The sequence below is a fragment of the Asterias rubens genome, chromosome 4, assembly GCF_902459465.1.
Source record: "Asterias rubens chromosome 4, eAstRub1.3, whole genome shotgun sequence".
Lineage (NCBI taxonomy): Eukaryota > Metazoa > Echinodermata > Asteroidea > Forcipulatida > Asteriidae > Asterias > Asterias rubens.
Genome location: NC_047065.1, coordinates 20,375,033 through 20,400,312, shown reverse-complemented (window position 1 = coordinate 20,400,312; position 25,280 = coordinate 20,375,033). Strand labels below are relative to the sequence as shown.

The following is a 25,280-nucleotide window of genomic DNA, read 5'->3' as shown; positions in this document are numbered from 1 at the left end:
CTATTAGTAAATTATTTTAAAAGCCAATTTTTAGGCCTTTTTAAAATTTAGTATTTGTAAAATACATTTTGAAGGTAACATAATTAAATATTGTTTGAAAGAGACTACACATTTCCCATGATGCATTGCCTTAAAATGCGCCTTCGATTTAAAATTGAACAGTAAAAAACCGCCGCTTCTCGCTGCGCTGTTCGACGTTTGTCACCGACAGACACATTTTCTTTCTTTTTAGCCGTTGTTTACAGAAAGAAATATTTTTTGATGGATCCATTCACAGAGGTAAAGTATTAAAACGTTATTTCGGGTTTTAGCAGACGTCCGTTTATTTGTTCGTGTATTACTGAAGATATTGTAAACAAACCGAAGTAAAAATATAAACCAAAGTTGACAGTTTTTTAAATGTTGATGTTGATGTCGGACGTCCGTCCTCTGTCCGGCCTTTTGTCCAGCCTTTTGTCTACAACAGTCTTCTCAGAAGTGACAAGAACAAATTCCAATGACATGCGGTTAATTCCAATATTCCTTTCTTCCTCCCCATCCTTTTTTTATATATTTTTTTTAATTTAAAATGAAAAAACAATTAATTATTTTCAATAAAATTTAAATCGTGAAGAAAAACCAGAAAAACTAGTTTAAAATAGGCCTAGTAATTATTAAAATAAAATACAAAATCCCTGCTATATGTTTATGCCTCTGCCATGTCTGCTGACTCTGCACTTTGCCGTGCTCCAAAAAGACTGTTTACCCTCCAAGTCGGGCCCCTTGCCAGTCCCCCAAGGCAGCTGGGCCAGAGCAGAGCCCCCTATTCCTACTAGAACTATTTCGGTTTCGTCCGGCTATCGTCTCCCGTAACGGGAGACGATAGCCGGACGAAACCAAAATAGTTCTAGGAGTAAGAGCCCCCCAGGCTCCTCGCCTCGGTCGTACTTTAAAATACCTCACCCTCTCACTGTTGTTAATGTTAGGATTGTGAAAAAAAAACTAAATAAAAACTTAATTAAAATTAAAACTTTATAAAAACTTAACCAAAATAAAATTTTATAACTTAACTTAACTTATAACTAATAATAGTAATAACAATAACATGCCCAGCCAGAAAACTTGATTACCAGGAAAACTTGACGGTTGAGACTCCATGGCATTTTTTTCAGCTGTCCAGTGTCAGACAACTCGACTTAATTAAGCCATTGGACCCTTTCGGTACAGAAAACAAAAAAAAAGTTCACAGATTTACAAATAATTTACAGGGTTTACAGAAGGTAATAGTGAAAGACTTCTCTTGAAATATTAGTCCATGAAATGGTTTATTTTTTGAGAAAATGGTAAAACAATATATAAATTCTCGTTAGCGAGAATTACGGATTTGTTATAAACACATGTCATGACAGGCGAAACGCGCGGAAACGAGAGTGGGTTTTCCCGTTCTTTTCTCCCGACTCCGATGTCCGATTGAGCCTAAATTGCCACAGGATTGTTATTTTATATATAAGTTGTGATACACGAAGTGTGGGACATGGACAATACTGTTTACCGAAAGTGTCCAATGGCTTTAAGAGAACCAAGACAAGGCTACGGATGGCCGTGTTAAAAAGTTGCAAATTCTTAATTTAATTCAGATGATCCCATCCACACCGTTCGGCGATCCGTGATTTTTCCTACTGCTGTTTGCTGCATATTGTAAGACCCACAGGTCCGGGACCAGCGCAGCTACTCACACATCCACAGGGTACCAGTTAGCTCTGTGACTTAATTTTTGCCAACGCAGCAATTAGCCATATAGGAAAAATCATGGATGAACTTTTTCCTATGGGCGAGTCGGCGGTTTAAAAATGTGCTTAAGCTAAAATATCTTTTAAAAACACACAGGTCAAACTAAGAGGAGAGTGGGCACATCTATCTGTTTATTAGGTGTAAACCGCCGACCTTCCTAAAGGGAACCCTCCTTCAAATGATTCATCATCAGTCGCTGTACAAAAAACCTAGGCCCAACGTTTGGTGTTCGCGCCCAAGGAGGGGGGGGGGCGAGGTTTCAGAGTTTGCCACAAAAGTTGTCTATACAGAATGAAAATCAGGAAATATTGTAGCCACAATTTTGTCACAAATTTGAAAAAACATGTTTAAAAATAATAAAATTTTAAGGAAAACAGTTTTCACTTTAGATTTTTCAACTTCCTCCAAACATGCTGTTGTTGAAAATTTACAAATTCTTACCGTTATTCAGAGTTCATCCACACTGTTCGGCGATCCGTGATTTTTCCTATGGCTGTTTGCTGCATATTGCAAAAAGTGATTTGTGTACATAACAAGCCCACAGGTCCGGGACCTGCTATTTGTATGATTTTAGAATGATCCCAATCAAACCATAACATTGATTTGTTTTTAGAGTCTCCTGGAGAGAACCAGGGCAAGGAGTGAGAATCTGGCCAAGAAGATGAACAAAGTATCCCCTCGCAAGAGACGGACTCCTCTAGCTGAATCAAACTATGCAGAAAATGAAGAGAAGAAAGTCCGCAGAGAAGGTGAGCGAAGCCCTATTTGGCATTCAACTACATGTAGGATGAGGAAAGAGTAACAGTAATCACCTTGAAATGGTACTGTAGTACAGTTTCAAAACATTTGTGGGTTTCCATTCGAAAAGGAAACATCACCTCTATCAAACATGCCCACCAAACAATTTGTTTTGTTCTCGTTGAAATAAGTATTCGGTTGTTCATGAGAAAATAGAATTAGCTGTTGTAAACTGCTTACCAACCAAAAGGAAGATATAAACAAAAATGGCTTGACTAGCAGAGTATTTCTCAAAGGCTGCTCATGACAAAATACAGAAGAAGAAAAACAAAATGCCTCTATGTCGTTCTTTTTCTATAAAAACAAAAACCGGCATCTCATAACACTCTTCAAATTTACATATTCTATTTTTTGTTATTACAGCATCTCCAGTGAAATCCGCAGTGCAGAGATGTGAGGTGAAGGCGGACACCCCGGCTGTTCCTTCCATCAGGTCACGTATACACAAACTTGCTGACATGAGAAAAGAATGGGATGCAGGTACGTACAGCCCCATCAGGGGGCTCAGCCTAACCCAGTGTAATACTAAAGGGACACTTTGCCTTGGATCGGGCGAGTTGGTCTATGAAAGGCGTTTTTGACGAGATTCAAAGTAAATAATTTTTTCTCTACACCTAACATTACTTCACCTTCACTTTTCATCTCTCCCCACCCCAACCCTTTCTCATAGATGGGACAGAGTTAGACTCTCCTCAAAATGTACCAGCTCCTCGGGCGAGAGAGATTGAGCTGGAGCCCGTTGTGTCCGTACCCTCTTCTAGGAAGGGTCGCTTTGCTGCCCTGGCTGCCAGCATCAACAGCTGGGAGGATGACTTGGACCACCCTAAACATGATGTCCACAAGGAGGTGAGAAGCTAGAACCCTAAGAGCGGCCTCCTGGAACAACATACGTGGCCTCTGTTGCCCTGGTCTTGGCCTTGGTGCCACATCAAACGCTTCCATAGATATCCCAATGGAAGTGTCCTTTGCAGAATGCAAATTGTCTTGCCCTCTGAAAGGCCTGTTTGACTTGTCTCTTGTTGTGAACCGCGAATTTGTGAGATTTCATACGGTACCGTCCAAAGTTTTCAAGATTTTGTCAGGTCTTTACATAGAGTACTAATTTGGATCAACTGAATTGCAAATATGTAGACTCAAATGAGTCTGCTATGCCTCCTTGCAGTCACAAATCACAAATCACAAATCTTATGTCCCTCATAAAGTTTGGTTTACTATTGCCCTGATCTTGGCCTGGATGCCCCTTTTAAAGTTTCACATAGACCTAAACATTTTCCGATGGAAGTGCACTTTGCATATGAAAAAAAAAAGGGCCTTGCCCCCTCAAAGATGAAATTTAAGCCCCGGTTATTATTATTGTTGTTTTATTTTACAGGAGAAGCGACCAACAAGGAAGTGGGAGCGACCAAAGCCAGTGGAGGAGCCCATCCAGACTCAGCCTTCTCCAAAGAAAAGCTACAAGAGCCAATATGTCAAGACTGAGGTTCCTGTGGTATCTCAAGAGCTCACTCCCAAGAAGCCTGCAAGAAATGTCAGGTTCCAAGAAGAGGAGGAGGAAGAAAAAGAAGAGGAGAAAACCGTCATTGGGAACGGACAAGGAAAAGCCCAGATGAGATCCCTCCCAGCAGGAAGCCCTAAGAAGCAAGCTCCGATTGGATCTAAGATCGGGTCCAAGATCGGCAACCAAGGAGGGAAGGCTGAGTTGAGATCATTGCAGAGTAGCAGCCCGGTCAAGAGTGCAGCATCTCGGCTCGGGGTGAGCAATGCACCGGTAAAGAGGGATCATGCTGAGCTGAGGAGTGTAAGTGCAAGCCCGGCGAGAAAAAGAATCCAGGTGTCCATGTCTCGTGAGAGAGAACCCTCCAGGTCAGATTTCCAGAAGCTTTGCCATCAGCAGCATCAGCCTCTCCCTAAAGCAAGAGAAGCACCTACTACAACTCAGTACAAGCCTCCAACCAGGCAATTTGCTTCTCAGCCGATCGAGGCCCCCAAGAAACAGGTGAACGAGGCCCCCAAGAAACAGGCAACCGGGTCGGTGGCAAACGGCAAAGGAGTTGCTGATGTCAAGGCATATTTTGGGAAGCGTCAGGGGAATGGTGCAGTTCCATCCAGCCCCAAGAAGGTTGAGGCACGCGTGGGCGCTATGGCTAAATCTATCCAGGACAGACTGAAACAGCATCAAGAAAACTGGCACGGCAATGATATCAACACGAAGATACAGGTAAATAAACCATTTTGTTGATTGGCAGGTTATGAATACACAACCTTACTCAGAACTTACTCTCCTTGAATTAAGTACAAGTAGTGAGGCCTATCTTTTTTGCAAGTTACCACCAAAGTTGTTCCTTTTCCAAGCTGCATTTAGATTTTTAGATGGCAAAAGGTTTCTTTGTATGGTGAGCAGTGTTTAAATTTGGCCCTGGGGCCAATTTCATAGCGCTGCTTATTACCTGAAGCAAATGTTTGTGCTTACTGCGTATTTCACAGATTAGCAAACAAAATTGGGTGGTAAACTTGCATGTTCACCTTGTGTTTGCATGTTACATTTCTCAGGATGGTTAGCATGCTTTTTTCGTGGGCTTACAGTTATTCACACTATGAAAAAAACACAAATTATAACTTTTACAAAATTTGCCATTAAGCAGCTCTAGGAAATTGGGCCCTGATGACAATCAATACAATAGTGTAATCCCCTCTATCACGACAGGCCTTTTTTTTTAAGGTCACTGCTAGGTCACTACATTTTATTTAGAGCCCACCACTAGAGTTTAGTCAGACATCCGGCTGTGGTTTTGTGAAATAAAAGACTCCCACTCAACACTCAACCAGGTGGTAGGCCTTTCAAGCCTGGTGGTGTAAGCCTGCAGCCAATTGCACGAAACGCTAGGATTAATCCTATCTCGAGTTAGGACGAGTAATCCGCCCTAACTCAGGATGGGTTCAATGCATCCTAACGTCTTTGGATAGGAAATTTACCTCGTCCTAAGTCCTAAGATTAATCCTAAGTTAGGAAGAGTTTGGTGACATTGATGGCAGGTCCCTTAGATACAATGAGGCGAGGTAATAATTGCTGTGACACACACAGGAAACATGATTGAAAGCATGTGTTAGTATGAACTTCTTTCTTTTACCAGATTGGATTTGTTTATAAAGTAAAGTCTGCATTTAATTGGATGACAAAGTCTCATAAACCATGGATTTTTCCTGGAAAAATTATTAATTATATTGATCTGGCTAAACAATTAAACGGTACACATTATTTTGGAAGTTTTGTACACAGTTTTAAAGTTGGTGTTTAAGTTTGATAATTTTTTTAACTATTAATCCCATTCATTTTAACAAACTAGAAGCAAAATGTGTGCACAATGAATGAATCGGTTTAGTACTTGAGTTTTGGGTAAAATTCTTCAAGTCACCCTAAATTTACTGTCAACAAAACTGATAGAAAGGGTTAGTTGAAATTTGAAGATTAAAACATTTATAATCGATTTAATTTCCCAATTGACATTGTGAAAAACTGCCAAAGGATGGAAGAACAGTAGTCCCAGAATGATTGTCTCAGTCCTTTAATTAAAGCAATGTAATAGCAAAGAGCTTCCTTAGAAACTGACAAAGCAATGATTGAACCCAGCCCCAGGAAGTCCTATGTGAGGCATTTCAATTCCTGAGGGGAAGTACGTCCACTAACTGACTTTTGTGTAAATGTTTCATTCGGAAGCTTGATGCTCTGGTTACTCACAGTCACAGGTTGTCGTGTTTTCTCTACAACCTCTGTTTCCGGTCGAAGTGTTTTAATTTTAGATTATTATTCAGTGACCAGTGTGTTGCTCAACATTTAAATATAGCTTATTGAATATCTTGGATAAAAAAAATATCCAGATATATTCCACATAATTTTCATTTTTTATTTTGAATTAATTGTATTTGTATTCAAATATTTAAAACATGAAGTTTCTGTAAGAAAAATACGGTGACATTCCTCCTGCTTTAGTCTAATTTCGGATTGTTTTTTTTTTTTTTTTTGCTATTGGATAAATCAGAAAAAATTAGATGAAATAGGTTGAAAATGATTTTAAAGGCCTGTTCCAATGTAGGCAAGCCCTCGCTTGATACACTTGTCTTACTTATTTCCCAAGGACCAAATATTTTGCCTGCTCAAGTATTCAACTTTATAAAAAAAAAACTAACGCCAGCATTAATTTCATAAAAAGTTTCTTCGTAAACACTTTCCCAGAGTTGTCAGAACCGTCCAAATACTTTTACACATTTAGTCATCAGTAATTCTTCCGACTGTTTTTATTTCTTATCGTGATGCCAAATGAAAGTTCATATCATCGGAAACAAATCGGTGCACAGTTTTTAAACTTTCTTCGCTGACCTTCACGGTGCACATCCAAGTCCAATGATGACAAAGGACTTCATTACCATAATAATAGCGAACAGTGTTAACAAGAATTCGGTGATAGACAATGTGACCTTCACCAAGCAGTTACCACTCACTTCCTGGCATTCTACTATAAACAAAACGGTATGCTCAGATTGAAATCATTCAAACATCTGTGCGCAAAGCCAGAATTATCGAGATAAGGACAAATATGACTTCATTGGTACCGTTGAGTTTGGATTCATCCAGAGTACCGCCGTTATGGGAGACGCACATTGTGCCATCGTTTGTTGTAAGACTTCTGCTGGTTCTTTTCTCTCTCTTTTAAGCCAGGATTCAAGACTCTGTGGATTTTGTTGTTGTCTTTTCTTGGAAAGTTGTTATGGTTTCGAGGAATTATACACTTAAAGAATTGGAAAATCTTGCCGATGGGGTCAATACCACTAGTTTGTGTTGGACTCTTTACACCTGAAGCTTGGTCATCAGTTGTGTGTTATAGGAAGTGATGTGACAAATCAATGTAGCATATTGAATTGAAAAACATGCCTGCATGTGTATGAAGGACACCTGTGTTAGTTTGCATGGAAAACTAAAAACCATTGGAAAGACGGTTTGTTTAGATTTTAAAGTTGTTTTTCCTTCTGCTTTGAGATCATCATAGTCACAAAGCTCAAATGAGTAAACTTGTTGGTTTTACTTTTAAATTGTCAATGTAGAATGTAGTGGTGGAGTGAAACAGGTAAAGTTTCTGTCTTAATTATCAAGCCTATATATGTAGGGTTGGTTGGTGATGTTAGATTGGAACAGAAGAAATCATGATATACATTAGACTGTGCAAGTCTTTCGTATGTTTAAACGTTTTTGTTTTTTACCACCCTATAGTCATACATTGCTTTTTGAAGAAAACAAACTTGCGCATTTTAAGAGGTGTTCGCAAATACAGGAGACTTGCAGTCTATAATCTACACTCTGCTGGGAGGCTAATGGAAGTCCTGCAACACTTTATGAAATCTTGCGTGCCCGACAAGTACTCAATAGATCTGTACCCTGTCAAACAATGTAGGGATTTATTTACTGAATTAGTGAGAAAACTAATCTTAATGAGTTTATTTTGCTGAATGTTTCAGGAGCAAAGGAAGAAGGAGTTAGATGTCATCAAGAACAGATGGAATCATTCTGACAAGAAGACTGATGAGGATTCACAGCCAGAGAGGGCGCAACCAACGGTTAGTATGATAATATGTTTATCTGTTTGTGTATTTGTTTTGTTGGTTTGTTTGTGTCTTTGTTTCTTTGTTTCTTTGTTTTAACAAAAACACAAGAACAATTATTCCAATAAATAATTGCCCTTTAGAAAAAAGGTGAACCAGTGATTTGGGAAGGACTACACCGAATTCAATTTGCATTCTTGTCATCTAATGTTTACAAGTATTTAAAGGCAGTGGACACTATTGGTAATGACGAAAAATAATTGTTAGCATAAAACCTTACTTGGTAACGAGTAATGGGGAGAGGTTGGTAGTATAAAACATTGTGCGAAACGGCTCCCTCTGAAGTAACGTAGTTTTCGAGAAAGAAGTAATTTTCCACGAATTTGATTTTGAGACCTTATATTTAGAATTTGAGGTCTCGAAACCAAGTAAGTTGTTGTGCTTATAATTATTTTGAGTAATTACCAGTAGTGTCCACTACCTTTAACAGGAAACCCTTGGGCCAAGCATGGTTTATCAGTAATGACAGGAAGGGCAAACTCAAGACAGGAACTGGGAGAGTTGATTAGAAAAACTTATGTCATATGCAAACAAGTTTTGAATTGTAATTCAATCCCTCTGCATGGAATGGTTCCCCTTGTTTAGCAGAGCAAAATGCTACACAACATGGATTAGTCGCTAAGCTACACACAAATCATCACTTGCTACTCAATGATTACTTCTTGTGGTTTTACCCACATACACCGATGTGTGTAAGCACTGTACTCAGTACTTTCCCGATCTCTGTGAAAGAAAGTCACGGGCAAAATTTCCATCTATTCTTGATGTTAAAATTTTCATTCTTACAATTTACATAAAATTTAGCTCTGTTCTCACTTTTCACAAGTCAATTTTTGTCTTGGTGTTTACAAAAATAACTTGCTATTTTTTTGTTGCTTGCATTAGCCCAAGCCAAGAGTGACCATCACGGCCTCTGTACCAGAGCCAGAATCATCCCTGATGGACGACAGCAGAGAGGATCAAGACGAGATGGAAGTAACTGAAGACACCATCAATGTCGGCATGGTGGAGTCACCGCCTCCAGCCATCTCATCCTCAGAGGATGAGGAGGAGGAGGAGCAAGTGTTTGTCCCAAGAGTAGAAGTTAAGACGATGACCGCCATCAAGGAGGAAGAGAAAGGCCCTGCCACACCCCAGCCCCCTCCTAGACCCCGTCGGACTAGCAGTAAGCTTCTGGCTGAGGAAGAAGCAAGTGAGTGTAATATAATTTACCTGTAGGAAGTTTCAGCTTCATTTGTCGTCAAGTTTTTGAGAACAAAGTAAAATCACAGAGCAATTCTTTCAGGAGAATCATGTTAATCTGTTGTATGTACATTCTAAAATAAGAGAAAAATTATTTATGTCACATTGATTTACTCATTTTCTAAAAAACGTCAAACCTAAAAAATATCGAACCTCAGCAAAAAAAACATTTTGAGGGAAGCTTTCTGCCATCATCATCTCCAAATACAAAATGTATCCAAATTGATTGATTTTTTTGTTTTTGGAATGATTTTCCGTACAGAAGCCGCACAGGCAGCTTTGTCAATCAAGAATCCTCTTCCCAAACCAGAGGAAGATGACGATAGTGAATATGACAGTGAAGATGATGATGAAGATATCTGTGATGTCTTGGGAGACATTGATGATCTTCTCAATGAGGCAGAGCAAGCCATGGAAGAAGAGCAAACTCCTGAGAAGATTCCACAGAAGATGGCTCAGACGGCCGCTGTACCAGAACAGAAGAAAACCCAGGTCAGCATCTCACATTTTTTCTTCAAATTTTTTATATTTTTTACTAATAGTATTTTTCTTATGTTAACATTGACCAGTCAGCATCTCACATTTTTTCTTCAAATTTTTTATATTTTTTACTAATAGTATTTTTCTTATGTTAACATTGACCAGTCTGAATTGCCCCACTGCGAATGATCTGTGAAAAAAAACTGCACCAAATAGAAAGTGAACTGTTTTAAAAAATGTCTTCATGATAATTGATGTCATGTTGCGGTCTGGTATAGTTCCTTTATCATGCAAAACTATTTGAGGGAGAGTGAAAAGTATGGTTTAGCAATCATGTTATCATGAACACACAAATTTGCAGGGTGGCTTGGAATGTTCTTATTACGTTTTACTAACTCACCAACTGTTCCTCCAGCAGGTCACAACCACAGCACAGAAGCCCCCTACAGGAGGCCTAACCCGTTCCAAGCCAGGCACCTCCGGGTCACCCAACCTATACAGCATCGAGTCCTTCCGTAAGCACGGTCCAAAGTCGCCCAGTACAACGGTCACCAAGAGCATCATCAGAAGCGAGAGTGGGTCCGTAGGCGCTGGACAGGGAGTCAAACCCATAGCATTGAAGCCGGTTCTAGTCAAGGAACAAATACAGGTTAGGAATGAAATTAAGAGGCAAAATATTCTTCCTACTGTTGTCTGATTACCAATTTTTTTGCCCTTGGAAAATTCAGCTAAAATAGTGAATTAATAGCCTGAAAAGTTCTCTAAAGCCTACACCATGTGTACATGTTCATTAGCCCTGTTCTTAACCATGTAATGTTATGCCTGAATCAACCTTTCAAAACATTGTCTCAGGCCCCAGGCTATGTGTGATGTTATAAAACACTTTGCAAAATGTACACTGTTTCTCAATTTATAACAAAGCTAAAACCTATGTTTGGAAAAGACCTAAGGCTGTTTCGGTTGTTCTTGTTTCTATAAATTACAGTTGTACAGCATTGTTTGCATCTTTGATATATGCATTAATAATAACGAAGTTTCTTCTGTCTCCTCTATTCTTCCCAGACCTTGATGGAAGAAGTATCAGCACAGCAGAGCATTATCTATCAGACGAGTCAAGCATTGAATCTAATCGCATCTAACCCTGAGCATAAAGGCACCACGCAGGAAGTAGAGGCAGAGAGACTTCTCCTCATAGCAGGTAATCATCTAGTCCAGGGTTTGAAACTTGTCCAAGGGGAAAGATGAAAGACCTAGGCCGAATTTCATAGAGTTGCTTAGCGACAGGTTTTGTGTTAACTGTACAATTTCCACTCCAAAGCCTTGCCAACAGTTAGTACGGGAAAAGGCATGCATGCTTTAACTAATGGTGTAACAATGCAAATCTTTTGCACTGAACTTTCCAGCCGGACCACTTGGAGAGAATTGTGACTTATTCCTCCTTTGTTTTAACTGCCATTAATCAGCAGACTACTGTTAAGGGAGAATGCTTGTATTTCATATTAGGAAACACTATTAGATGATTAATTTTTTCCTTAATAATACTTGAAATGTCCTCTTTGTCCCAATAGCCCAACGGCGCCAGGCCTGCCTTGCTGAGATACAGCGACTGAAGACCACATCTCCAGCCAGAGGGGTAGACACAATGCAGACATCAGACGGGGAGGTGATGAAGGCATGTAAGGGGTTTGTTACCCTACAAGACCTCAGGCTGCCTCTCAAGACGGAGTATGTACTCAGCTCAAAACAAGGTAAGACGCTAACAAGATTTCTTGACCTCTAACCCTTCTCACTGAGCCACCACCGAATTCGATTGAATACAGACAAACAAACAGAGATGGATCTTTTCCCGCCACCCTCGACCCTGGTTGGAATCACTCCAGTGGCACTATGTGGATTGGGTTTGCTTTCCCTACCTGACTGCTTGGCTAGTACAGTGATTAAGTTAGCTTTTCTGAAAGTCCATGGCTACACAACCAGAATGAAATGATGTTAAATTGTTGGGTGCAGAACAAATAATAAATTAATTAAACAAATTATAATTCAACCATTTATTTATCAACCATCAATCAAATTCCTTAGGTTTCATCGGAAGCAGAGAAAAAAAGAAATACAACTTTTTTCTCAATAAATGTTTTCCTGTTTAAACCCACCAGATCGTATGTGTCATTACTACTTCTTGTTGCTGAGATGCAGAGAGCATGTCTTAGCCACCCACATCCAGACCACAGTGGATGGCTTATCAGGGGACTGCCTACCATTCACTAACATCGCAAAATTGTAAGTAACTTGGAGGGGGGTTCGGGAGAGTGCCAAAAACATGTGTAGAACCTAATTTAGATTTTAGATTCACTCATTGCAAGAAAAAGGATCGAAGACCCTAGAGAGAAATGTGTTAAGGGCAGTGGACACTAATGGTAATTACTCAAAATAATGATTGTCATAAAACCTTTCTTGACTACGAGTAATGGGGAGAGGTTGTGAAAGAATAAGACATTGTGAGAAACGGCTCCCTCAGAAGTGATGTAGCTTTCGAGAAAGATGTAATTTTCCAGGAATTTGATTTCGAGACCTCAGATTTAGAATTTGAGGTCTCGAAATCAAGCATCTGAAAGCACACAACTTTGTGTGACCATGGTGCGACAAGGGTGGGTTTTTTTCCTGTTAATATCTCACAACTTTGATGACCAAGTGAGCTCAAATTTTACAGATTTGTTACTTTATGCATATGTTGAGATACACCAACTGTGAAGACTAGTCTTTGACAATTACCAATTGTGTCCAGTGTCTTGAAATATCATACTGTGTGGGTTTTTAGGCATTGTATGGTGAGATATCAATGTATATTCAGCTTGTGGTAATATTAAGCTCAGGAAACACCAGTGTGTGCCTTCTTTGCTGTGTAGATTTTGCATTTACAACTTGTCTTGCTATATATTCTACTGTCTCAGAGTAGATTTCGGAATTCAAAAGAAAATTTAGTTGTGAAAAGAGCTGTCCTGCTTTTTAACTTCTACCTGGGTGGAAGGTAGGAAATCAGCCATCACTACTATTTCCGCTAAGTGTTTCGAGGGGACTTCTCAATATTTATTACTTCACTACCGCAGAGTGAGTTTAAATTGATCTCAATGTTTTGGCTAACTTGCTCTAGTCATCATCAGGAGACTAAAGAGTGGGAGAGATTTGGGTCCATTTAAATAGGGGTTCAGAGGTTTCAGTGTAAAATCAGTGTAGAGTTTGATATTACAGATCAACACAAGCGCTCTAAGGTCTATCAGTGCATAGCAAACTCCAAATTTCTAGCCTGCTCTATTCCTTGTCGGGATGAATATTGATTTCTTGTCTTTCTTCTTTCCCTGCAGCAATAATCTTGACAGTGATTTTGTCGTGGAGGTGTTCGTCTTTGAGATGCAGATCAAGAGACCTAAGCCAGCTGATGAGAAGACAAAACAAAACTTCTTCTCCGGTCTGACACCCAAGAAGATCCTTGCAAACATGTCCAAAGAAACGAGGGTAAGTCAAGTCTTTTCTCTCTAACAAACAAGGAAAATATACACCTGGAGTAAATTTCACAAAGAGTTAGGACTAGTCTTAACTAAGGACTAGTCCTAGGAGATTAAAACACACTTAAGGCCAGTCCTGTTATAAGTACCTGACTTGAGATAAGACTAGTCTTAACTCTTTGTGAAATCCACCCCAGGGACTTTTTTTCTCAACTACTTAGTTGTTGAACATTGTATTTGAAATCAATTGCGTCTTTTCCCAGATCTTCTTGGAAGTTTTCAAGACAGCCCTGCAAGAAATAAGTCCAAAAGATGATTCTGAACTCTTTTTTGTTTTGATTAAAGAATTGAAAATTACTAGAGCGGGACTAGAACCAACAATGGAATAACTTGTCGGCGCTCTGCTAAGTGAGCTGTGGTGTTAGTCTCCCTATTTTATCAACATCTTTTTTAGGGTGCCACTCAGAAGCAATACCTTCCAGCTCTGTGTGGCAAGGGATCACTACCAAGTTTTGATTCAAGATTTCTTTTTCTTGGAAAGCACAGAACACAAAAATACAGTCTTGTTGCATTATTTTTGTCCTCAATTTTTTTCCACGAAAGCGAATATCAGCATCATTCTTTTGAGCCTGTCTTGAATCTCTGATTGTCAAGTAATAATTTCTAAACCTTTTTTAATTGTAGCAAAGTACAAAGATAGTGAGTAACCCAAGTCCTGGTGGTCCAGGATCAGTCCGTGCAAGTAACTTCACATTGGTAGGCGCAACCAGACTGAGTCTTCAGAGCTTCAGAGTCAGTAGATTTACTCTCAGCAAGGTAAGAGGGTTATTCATGAAAGTCTTTACAAAAAAAAGATTCTTAGAGTTATGTCACAGGAGGTAATTTATAGGCAACCAGTTCCCGACAATCTCCAAAAAGAGAATCGTTTCAAATTCAAATGTTCTCATTAGGCTATATTCTTTGGAATCGGACAACATTGTTTGTAACATTACTCATGTGCTACCAAAGTGGTCCTGTAGCACGCACTGCAGTTGGTGGCCTCCAAGTTACCTCTTGTGACATGGCCCTTAGTAGCACCTCCACTTGTATGGTTCTTGTTGGAGAAATATTTGTTGAAGTTTACGAACAAAACTTATAATAGTAAGAAGAAGAATAGACAGTTACTTAGTACACAAAATGTTGATCATCAAGTTCTGTTTGTTAATCACAATTTTTGTTAACACAACACAGAGAGAGTCGTCCGCAAACGTTATCTTGAAAGTTGCGTACGTTTATCTAGGCCCATTGTAAGAGAGCTGCTTTATAATCTTAAAAAGTAGCTAAGCTCAGAATCGGGTAACCAGCCGAAATATTTAGTCACGTTACAATCTGTGACTGGTATCTTGCTACTTGCTTATTTTTGCTCATCGGGAAATTGGTTACACTGTCTGCTAAAGCAGCTCTAGGAAATTGGGCCATGTTTATGATAACAAACAAACACTATAATTTTACTTTGTAGGTTCCCTTTAACTCACCACTAGAGGGCACTGTTCACATGAGCATGTCTTGTCACACCAACACCAACGTCTCCGAGAGTGGGTTCCTCACCATGTTTGATGACATCAGTGGATTTGGGGCGTGGCACAGGCGCTGGTGTACCCTGTCCGGGGGCTACATATCATTCTGGAAATATCCCGATGATGAGAATCATAAGGTAGGGTGAAGAGTCGTAAATTTCTAATAGGAGACTTTAAATGTGAGACTTTAAATACTGGTGTTATATCATCCGTTCAAACAACACCTCGTGATGCCCTTTAGACCAATCAGAATGGATAAACTGTCTTAGGTATTTATGAATTAAATTTGAGTCATGACCCAGGGATGTGATATAAACCCACACCCCAAAAATGTTGTATTATTTTTTCATATTATCAAATTCACTCAATGAAGATAAAACCGTATCAAACATGCCATATTGCAGAGTAGGGCTTTCAAACCCAAAGATAAATATATGTAAAGCAGAGTTTGTACCTGCAAGCGTCACGCTCACAAGCTTTAACACTTTGCGCTCGCAAGCTGTTCTGATGACACAACTGCATTATTACTCACCTGTTACCTTCTCTTACTCTCTCCCTTCCCCCTCCAGGCCCCAATTGGAACCATTGATCTCAGACAGTGCGTGACCAACGAGGTGGCACCCATCTCACGGATCCTGTGCGCTAGACCCAACACATTCGAGTTGGTAACCCGACAGAAGGAAACCCACTCTAAGAACCACAGGAAGGACACGCTGGTTACCAAACATGAAGATTCTGGGGTCACCACAAAGTAAGTACCCAATCTCACATTAAAAAGTTTCATGTCCGGATTTTCACCAAAAGATATTGTTTTACAAAAAAAAATCAATACCATGACCATGAACAAAATATGTATGTAACAGGCAAAAGTTTACTGTACATGGTTGGTGGACTATATAAGTTATCACACAAGCGAGTGGAATACTAAAAAAATAAAGCACTTCTGCGTCCCATATCAAACGAGGCCGAAGGCAGAGTTGGATCGGCCTCGTTTGATATGGGAAGCAGACGTGCTATATTTTCCGTATTTTAATGTAGGTAAAACCTGGCCCAATTTGTAATCCCTCTTCAAATACACAATTTGCCGAACCAAAGCACTAACTTACTACTAAGGTTAAATCTTGAAGATTTCTGAGTAAAGACTGTTATTGAACCACATCAATGTTGAGAGGGATTAAAAAAAATGTTTTTTTTTTTTGTTTTTTGTGCAGGCACATGCTTTCAGCCGATGTAAAGGAAGATCGTCTCAGATGGATCCACTCTCTAAATAAGACACTCCTTGATCTAAGGACGTGGAATAGAGAGGCTGCCAGGCCGACGCCCACTCCCTCATCTTAGGCGGATGCCCACTCCCTCATCTTAGACCCTCTACAACTCCTTTATTTTCCCTCACACACACAGACCCTCCGTCAACAGACCCTAGATTCTTGGAAATCACCGTTTTTCAATGTCATCTTCCTGTACTGTGCAGAAACCTCCTCCACTTTGAACTCACACACAGTGTGATAGCTAGACCAATTTTAGTGGTGGGCCATTTTCATTTTGCAAAGAGCACTTCCATTGGAAGGGAAACTTCTGAAGATGGTACCAAGTGTACGTGGGTTAAGACTGCATCATACCTTACACTTTTGACTGAGCATTTAGCTATTTGTAAATGTAAAAACCATAACCTTCAAAAGGTTACCAAGACATTTTTGTGGTTTTTTTTCTCTAATAAATTAAAATTTGGGTGATTTTTTAAAAATTTAGTTGAAGCATTACTCGGTACAATGTAGTCTCATGCATTATTCATTACTAATCTATATTGTGTTAGTCAAGTTTAAAGTTTTGGTTTGTAAATTGCAAAACTTTAGTTCAGTTCAAAGTCAATAGCATCTATTATTTTACAGGTGATATGTAGCAAAAAAATATAATCTTAGTGCAACAAGATTTATGCATTATTGCTAACAAATAATATGCAAATTACATGTACATGCAGGGAACTTCGTCCAGCAATCTTGAAAAGCATTCAATTTAGACTGAACTTATTTTGTGCACATTGAACGCTGATAATGAGTTGCACATCCTGATTTTTGAGTAGCAATTGAAACATTTTGTGTAGCATTCTGCCCTGCTAAACAAGGGAAATCGTTTACTGACATGTAGAAACACATTGTATGGAACTCTCAGCATTAGACTTGAAAGTGTAACAGTTCAATGAACTTTTACAGTGAAAACTAAATTTTGTCACTGTTCTTTGTCTATGGAATAGGAATTTTAGTGTACAGAATAACTTGTAACTGCTTTTCTCAATGTTAGTGAAATATGTTTGACTTCATGGAGGCACCCTGCTTTATATCTATCATTTTTATGTCGTCATTTAGTGTTTGGGAAATGACCAACTCTGCACACCCAAACCTACTAGATGTGAATTGGTTATACACCAATCTGGGCGCGCACTGAGCGCACAAGTGTTGAGCATCATGCACTAGATTGTGCACAAAAAGACACTGCAATTGTTAATTTTTTTCAATAGTGGGCGCTACTAACTTTATTTCGTCGGATTGGTCTGTAGAGGCACGCATCTTTTCAGCATTTTTGTTTTCCTCGGAACAAAATTTCATTTAATAATAGTGCCATAGAAAATTCAGAAACAGTGTACAAAGTTGAGACTGTTGGGTCAATTCAAAGTTGTCAGGTTAGTTGTTGTGACTAAAGCCTGGTTCATACTTCCTGTGAATATGATACCAATTTTGAAATCATAGCTCAGCTTTGTTTTCACTGCGATTGTGTCGCAGGATTTGAGCCCAGTTCAACTGCTGCAAACTTTTTGTGATGTCAAAATTTGTAATGCATTTGCAGGAAGCACGAAACAGGCTTCAGAGTCAAATTTTCATGAAGGTTGTATAACATTATTGTTTCACTTTGTAATCTCAGAACTTCATTGAGTACAGTCTGTAGAATATATCCAGAACACCATTAACCAACTGCTGCTAATGTTTTTTATTTTTACCATTTCTGTTATTTCTTTTTTTTTTGGCGATTGCCTTCCGCTCATCTTTTATGTAGGCAGAGTTGTATAAAGCATGTAAATAAATGTATTCGTTTATATAGTATTTTAATTATTAAGAAATATACTCCTAATGATCGTGGTGATGAATGTTGCCGTTATACCCCAAATATTAATTTAATTTGATTTTTACAAAATAATTTCAATTTTCCAATAAAATTAATGGTAGAAAATTAAAAAAGTTTCCATTTCAAATCTTTTTCCTCAATTAGAGGGGCCTCATCTTTTTTTATAAATAAATTCACAAGCGGCAAGTCTTGTCTTTTTAAAAAAATCACAAGGGGACAAGTCTTGTCTTTTTCTCTAAAAATCACAAGGGGCAAGTCTCGTCTTTTTCCCTAAATCACAAGAGGTAAACCTTGTCTTTTTTAGAGAAATTACAAGGGGCAAGTAAAGAATTTCTCTTCTTAAAAAAAACGTATGGGGGAAGTCTTGTCTTGCCTTTTAATCACAAAGGGCAAGTCTTTTCTCTCACAAGGACTAAGCCTTGTCCTTTTCAAAAATCAATGTTTTATTTTTCTTCAAAGATCATTTAAGGGTTTAGTCTCGTCTTTTTTTTTCAAAATCACGGGGGGGGGGGGGGGGGACAAGTATTGTCTTTCTTAAAATCATTCGACATCTATGTGACATTCCATGCCAAAACCAACACATTGGTTTAAAAGCTGGTGTTTATTAGTTGGCTTCACTCTAATTTTTTTCTAATGCAACTTTTCAAAATATCAGAGAAGTGCCTGATTTTCGAAAACCAAAATTTCTTTGTGAATTTTTCCTGAACTTCATTGTTTGTTTGAACACTGGAAAATGAAATATACCATGCATTGCAACTTGGATCAAAGGCAGTGGACTATTAGTAAGTACTTAAAATAATTATTAGCCTTATAAAACCTTACTTGATAACGGGTAATGGGGACAGGTTGATGGTAAAAAAACATTGTGAGAAGCGACCCACATTGAAGTGGCATAGTTTTCGAGAAAGAAGTAATTTTCCACGAATTTGATTTCGAGACCTCAAAATTATATTTTGAGGTGCCGAACTTCTAAGACCAGGGTGTTTTTTCTTTCATTATTATCTCTCAACTTCGACGACCGATTGAGCTCAAATTTTCACAGGTTTGTTATTTTATGCATATGTTGAGATACACCAAGTGAGAAGACTGGTCTTTGACAATTACCAATAGTGTCCACTGTCTTTAAGATTCAGAATTCTTTACAAACAATTGAAACACAATCAAAATAAATAATCACCAAAAAAAGAAAGAAAAAATAAGATTTTAACAGTTTGTAAATTTCTGAATGTTTATTTTATTACCGAAACTTCACTAAAGGTGATGCTTTTCACTATCCCTTAGTAACAGGTAAACTTATCACAACAAACAAATCCACAAGTGAGAACTTTTTCTATTATCATGAAGAAGGAAAAAAATTCACCACACACAAACAATTCTTTGAGTTTGTACATGTGATATATCAGGGCGTGAATTTTGTTGGAAAATCCACAAGTCTTTGTTTTATAAGAGATGTTAAATTTGCATCAGGATAAAGAATATTAATTTTGTTTTTTTTTACCCATAAACCAATGTGTGTTAGCACTGAATATTCAGTACTTTCCCCCGAGTCCTGTGAAAAAATACCACAGACAAGATTTTGTTTACAGGACTAAAATCAAAATGAAAAAGAGACTAGAATCAAAATGAGAACACGATTTTATCATCCAAACTGTTTCATTTGAACAAAATACTATAATACAATTTTATTTATTTCTACTGTTTTATGTGTAATACTCAGAAGGAATGAACAATGTTTGTGAGACTCAAACTCAAACATTTGAACATTGATTCATCTGAGACAAAGATGTTCAATTGAAAGAAAAAAACACCATGGGACTTACCATGGGACTTGTCCTGTATCGAGTTTACTGGCCTGCCACTTAAAGGCAGTGGACACTATTATTAATTACTCAAATTATTTATTAGCATAAAACCTTACTTGGTGACGAGTAATGGGGAGAGGTTGATAGTATAAAACATTGTGAGAAATGGCTCCCTCTGATGTGCCATAGTTTTCGAGAAAGAAGTAATTTTCCACGAATTTGATTTTGAGACCTCAGGTGTAGAACTTGAGGTCTCGAAATCAACCATCTAAACGCACACAACTTCGCCTGACAAGGGTGTTTTTTTTTCTTTCATTATTTCACAACTTCCATGACGGATTGAGCTCAAATGTTGAGATAAACCAACTGTGAAGACTAGTCTTTGACAATTACCAAAAGTGTCCACTGTCTTTAATGCTGAAAAGACTAAAGCCGGATGATACTTCCTGCGAATGTGATGCAAATTGTGACGTCACAGAGATGTTTCGCAACGAATGTTTTGCAGGAATTGAGCACAAGTCTACTGTTGCAAATTAACCTTCAAAATTGGTATCGCATTTGCAGGAAGTATACAATCCACTGGGAGTTAAATCTGACTGGTACTCGGGTGTTTGAACTGGTAGTTTGCCAGTGGAGCACTGTTAAGGTAGAGCACTAGTCAAGATTCACCCCGGGTCCAACTGGAAACTGGCTACTTCAGTGTTGAAAAGCATCCCTAGTTCATTTGGAATTATGGACCAGTGAAAAAGGTGATGGACTTGTGTAATTACCAGTTAATAGATCCTTTTAGCCAGACACAGAAAACTGCTGAGTTTTTAAGGACAGCCTGTACCAGATAGAATAACTATATTCACTCTGACGTTGTGATTGTGACTGTATTGCCGACTGAAATGACAGGCTCCACTGTTAATTCAAGTAGCGTTTCATCGTCCAATTCTTGGTACACTTCCGATTCTGGGACAACCTCCACTTCAGTTCCGAAACCATTCTGGTTCAAACTCTGCGACACCGATTCAGCCTCGCTCTCCTCCGATTCCTCTGATTCGGCCTCAGAGTCCGACTCGTACTCGCTGTCAGTGTCCGTGTCTGAAACCATCGCTTCAAGAGTTTTAAGGGCTTCGATATTCACACCAGCAGTTGGCTGGGGTAGGTTCTCACTGGTTAAATCCATCTTGAGCCTACCCTGGCTACATGATACCATTCCAACTTGCGGGTTCCTCTTCACAAACTGACGGTACCACTTGTTCCCAGGCATGTTCCGGTGCTTCTTAAGAATCGTCTTCCGCTTGTCCTTGTCCAAAATCTTCTTTACAGTCTTCAGGAGTTTCTTCTTGTTGACTCCGTAGCCTCGATGGGCCATACTTATAATCCACTCTGCCAGCATCTGTTCCTCTGCCCTGGTTAGGATTGATGGTGGACCGCTTCTTCTACCGATGCCAACTTTACCCGAGACACGGTCAGCCAGTGTAGAACGCTTCACATCCCATTTCTCTGCGGCGTTGCGTATTGTCATCTTGTTCTCTATGACATCTTCCACAGCTGACTTCATTATCTTAAACCTCTTGTCCAAATCAGCAGACCTTTCAATCATAACACAACAAATATGACAGATTGTAAATTTCTGTTTAAAAATACTTGTAGTACACTCAAGTCAAGGGAATACTTTTAAACAATTTGTAAATAAAATTTGTTCACAAAAAGCAACCCATGGAACCTTTGTGACCATCGAGGCTGGCTAACACACTGTGAATTTAACTTTCCCCAAAAAGTTTGAGTAGTCAATATTTTAAACATGAATTGTCATATTTATAAATGCATCTTTCTGATGTACGAACAAAAAAGTGAAAAGCAAAGGACTAAATACTAAATTTATGAGCCTATACCAATATTTTTAAACCAGACCAGAGAAACTCTATTTAGTATTTTAGTTTTTACTAATTAAGAAAAACTCACCAGTTTTTTCTTCTCGTCTTTGTCTTTTCATGTTTGCTCCTTTTGTGACTCTTCTTGCTCTTACTGGAACTAGATCGACGGCTTCTTTTTCTAGACGTCTTGGGACTAACCTCAGCTGACGATGAGGATGCCGATGCTGTACCGAATTCGGACTTAGTTTTTGCCTGGCGTTGAGTCTTACCCATTGTCACTGTGTGTGTTACTGTCACAGCCGCACAACGTGTGGACAGAAACCGGAGTAGAACCAGCCTGGAAGTGGTTAATCTTCTTGTTTAGATAATGACTGCTTCATAAGACTTCTGCATTGTATACACTTCTTGGAGAAGGATTGTAAGTTGTGCACGACAAGCCTTCCACCACAACACGACCACAGCATGCACACACCAACTATTCAACTAAACTAGAGTTTTTTATGGTAGTATCAATCAACAAAATCCTCCTGTCGCATATAGCGCATGCAATCTCGAGATGACTATGCTTGAGAATGAGCAGCGCAGCGCAATCACTTCGTATGTCCCGCAAGCGCAATGCTCAATCTGAAGTGCGAGCAAAGCCAGAGTTTGCGCTCAACAGGCGCAAAACCACCAATGCAGCAAACCAGACCAGATTTCTTTAGCGCCCTCTAGAGGCAAAAGAAAAGGTTGACTCTTAGATGGTTTTTCTGAGAGGAGTCTCCTTTATGGTCAGTTTTAAACAATATTAGAATTCCCTACTTTCCAAATTAACAAAGAAATAAACAGATGAAACACATAAGTGAAGTCTATCTTCAACATACATTGAATTGAGCCAGCCAAAATTGACATGTGGCCTTAGGGCCTAGCAAATTTCTGCTAGTTTGTAAGAAATTGCTCAATAATTCCTGCTCACACCAAAAATAAGCCGGGATCTAGTGTAACTTTGTTTTAAATCTGTTTACTTATAAACTTAGACCATAGAGCAAAAAAAAAGTGTGAAAGGTATAGGACTATGGTGATTACTGTAAACCAAATGCTGATTTTATATCAAGAGAGATACAATAAGAGCCCCATGTGAAAGTTTCAGGTAAAATTAATGTCTACTTGTTCAGAAAACAGCCCCAAAATTGCAGTATAAAAAATCACAATAACGTCAAATCCTTTGACATTTTAGCAATAATTAGGTGACAGCATGTAGGAGGCCTGCAACCACATCTCTTGACTTGACTCAAGTCCAAATCCCGTGTCATCCCCAGGAAACTATTGTTTTGTGATGCTCTGCATTCCCAAACCTGTTCCGCATTCTCGAGACCACATTTTGACGGCGAGCGCGCACTGTATGCTACTGTATGTGGCATAGTAAATTGGCCTGATATGCTTAGGGATCTCTAACACGAGAATGGGACTTGAATCAAGTCTACCACATCTCTGGCCCCAGCATTATGTAACCCTCAGAAATCTTTTGGGTGCAAATTTATCCAAACCTTATTTCTTATAGTAAGGGACTCCTTTCTAAAAGTTGTTTATACATAATTTTTAGGTGGCTGCTCTATACTCCAACAACCCCCTGATTTACTAGTTTTTAAAGACACTGGACACGATTGGCAATTGTTAAAGACTAATCTTCACAGTTGGTGTATCTCAACATAATTATGCATAAAATAACAAAGCTGTGTAAATTTTAGCTCAATTGGTGGGAGAAGTTGGGAGATAATAATGAAAGAAAGAAAAAACACCCTTGACACGCAAAGTTGTGTGCTTTCAGATGCTTGATTTCGAAACCTCAAATTCTAAATCTGAGGTCTCGAAATCAAATTCAGGGAAAGTTACTTCTTTCTCGAAAAACTATGTCACTTCATCAGAGGGAGCTGTTTCTTACAAGGTTTTATACTATCAACAGCTCCCCATTACTCGTTACCAAAGGTTTTATGCTAATAATTATTTTGAGTAATTACCAATAGTGTCCACTGCCTTTAAGGACACTAATTTGGTGGTGTTTTACTAATCTACGACCACCTTTAAGAAACACAAAACCTGAAAGAAATCTACTGTGACACAAATCTGCTACTTTATCATAATTCTTTTAATATTGTATAATGTTGTAGCAATGACAATGACTCGCACTATGCTTAAATTAAGTGATATTTTGTATAGTTATAATAAAATTGATTCTCCTACATCTGTACACAACTACATAATAACAAAAGTGGAGTAAATACTTCATACAAAAAGCGAAGTTATCTCTTTCAAAGGGTCTCTACTCAGTATAAAAAATCCCATTAAAAAACTACAAGATGCTTTGCCGTTAAACTCAACTAAATCACTGGTCATTTTCGGGTTACTTTTTTTCAAAAGTCAAATGATCCCAAAAGTAAAAAGAAAATAATGCCATAATTCTATTCAAAATCTAATTCCGATCAAGGAAAACAAAACCCTGGGGTTTGGGGTAAGGGGGACATTTTTTACCTGAAGTATCCAGTAAGACATTCCCAAGTTGGGTTTGAATACTTCAAATATCTTCTTCTTAAGGCAAGCTTACTTTCTTGTTAAAGCAGCCATCAACCACAACATAAGGCTTCTTAAACATTTCACAAAAATAAAATCTGTCAAGGAAAACATCCAGGTTCAAACAAGCCTAAGAAACTTACAAACCATTCTTGTGTTTTAACACCATAGCTTTGAAACAAAAAAATGAAAGAAACTCCAATAAAGTGGACCTTCTTTTTTTGGGGGGGAAACTTGTTTATATATCACACGCCCCCCGCCCCCCTTTGAGAATACCTTGAAAGACAAATACAATTATTTTAGTTAATCTGTGAGGAAATGTTGAATCTTGAACCAGCCACAAAAATGCAAACTTAATGTAATTTGGGCTGGTAACCCGTCTCTGCTAAGCAATACTATTTTGTGTTTAGCGAATTTGTTGTGCATTCAAGCTTTATGAATACGGGCCCTCGATACAACCCAAATCAATGAATTATATTAATCTCATAAATACCCACTGGAGTTGACTTTTTTCTCAAATTACAGAAAACAAATCTTTGGTACTGTCCTCCTCATCTTTTTCCATGTAACCAAAAAAGACAGTCTCTAGTTTAAGTAGGGGCTGTACAGGAAATTGAATTATTCATAATCAAGGAAATTTTAAATAAATAGGAGGGTAACATACATGAACGGGTTTTGAGATTTGTGAACAATCCTACTATTTTAAGTTTGGAATGTATTGAATTAAATTTTGATCAGAATTTTCTTTTTAACCACACAAGAGGCATGAAAAACATCTCAGAAAATGATGAAGACAGCCTAATTTGTTCTTAACATTTTTACAAAATTCCCAAGTAAATAACTCTTTCCTTTCAGTATTCTGAATATCAAAGAATGAAACTTTAGATTAAAAAAATAATTTACATAGAAAAGTAAGTTTATCATCAAGTCTTGACAACAATAAATCCACCA

The 25,280-nt window shown here is 38.4% G+C and overlaps 2 protein-coding genes across 2 annotated transcripts; one reads left to right on the top strand and one right to left on the bottom strand.

Annotated features, from left to right (window-relative positions):
• Positions 1-169: 169 nt before the first annotated feature.
• Positions 170-18,565, top strand: LOC117289247 (anillin-like). The gene is made up of 17 exons (XM_033770276.1): positions 170-279; positions 2,384-2,519; positions 2,932-3,048; positions 3,239-3,414; positions 3,941-4,786; positions 8,077-8,175; positions 9,106-9,412; positions 9,725-9,954; positions 10,361-10,591; positions 11,005-11,140; positions 11,511-11,690; positions 12,096-12,219; positions 13,302-13,452; positions 14,127-14,258; positions 14,941-15,135; positions 15,568-15,749; positions 16,210-18,565. Exons 1-17 carry the CDS (start codon positions 262-264, stop codon positions 16,334-16,336), a joined length of 3,387 nt encoding a protein of 1,128 aa, XP_033626167.1. The 5' UTR covers positions 170-261; the 3' UTR covers positions 16,337-18,565.
• A 1,696-nt stretch (positions 18,566-20,261) lies between these two features.
• On the bottom strand, positions 20,262-22,319 carry LOC117289357. Its single transcript, XM_033770453.1, has 2 exons — positions 21,871-22,319; positions 20,262-21,497 (listed from the first exon to the last, which is right to left on the bottom strand). The coding sequence occupies exons 1-2, from the start codon at positions 22,053-22,055 to the stop codon at positions 20,768-20,770; spliced, it is 915 nt and encodes a 304-aa protein (XP_033626344.1). The 5' UTR covers positions 22,056-22,319; the 3' UTR covers positions 20,262-20,767.
• Positions 22,320-25,280: the final 2,961 nt, after the last annotated feature.

Bases quoted from the DNA above. Each gene is read 5' to 3' on its own strand.
- LOC117289357 (XM_033770453.1), bottom strand. From the start codon at position 22,055: ATGGGTAAGACTCAACGCCAGGCAAAAACTAAGTCCGAATTCGGTACA. The intron at 21,498-21,870 runs GTGAGTTTTTCT...TATGATTGAAAG, and splicing joins AAGACGAGAAGAAAAAACTG to GTCTGCTGATTTGGACAAGA.
- LOC117289247 (XM_033770276.1), top strand. The intron at 8,176-9,105 runs GTTAGTATGATA...TGCTTGCATTAG, and splicing joins CAGAGAGGGCGCAACCAACG to CCCAAGCCAAGAGTGACCAT. The intron at 11,691-12,095 runs GTAAGACGCTAA...TAAACCCACCAG, and splicing joins TGTACTCAGCTCAAAACAAG to ATCGTATGTGTCATTACTAC.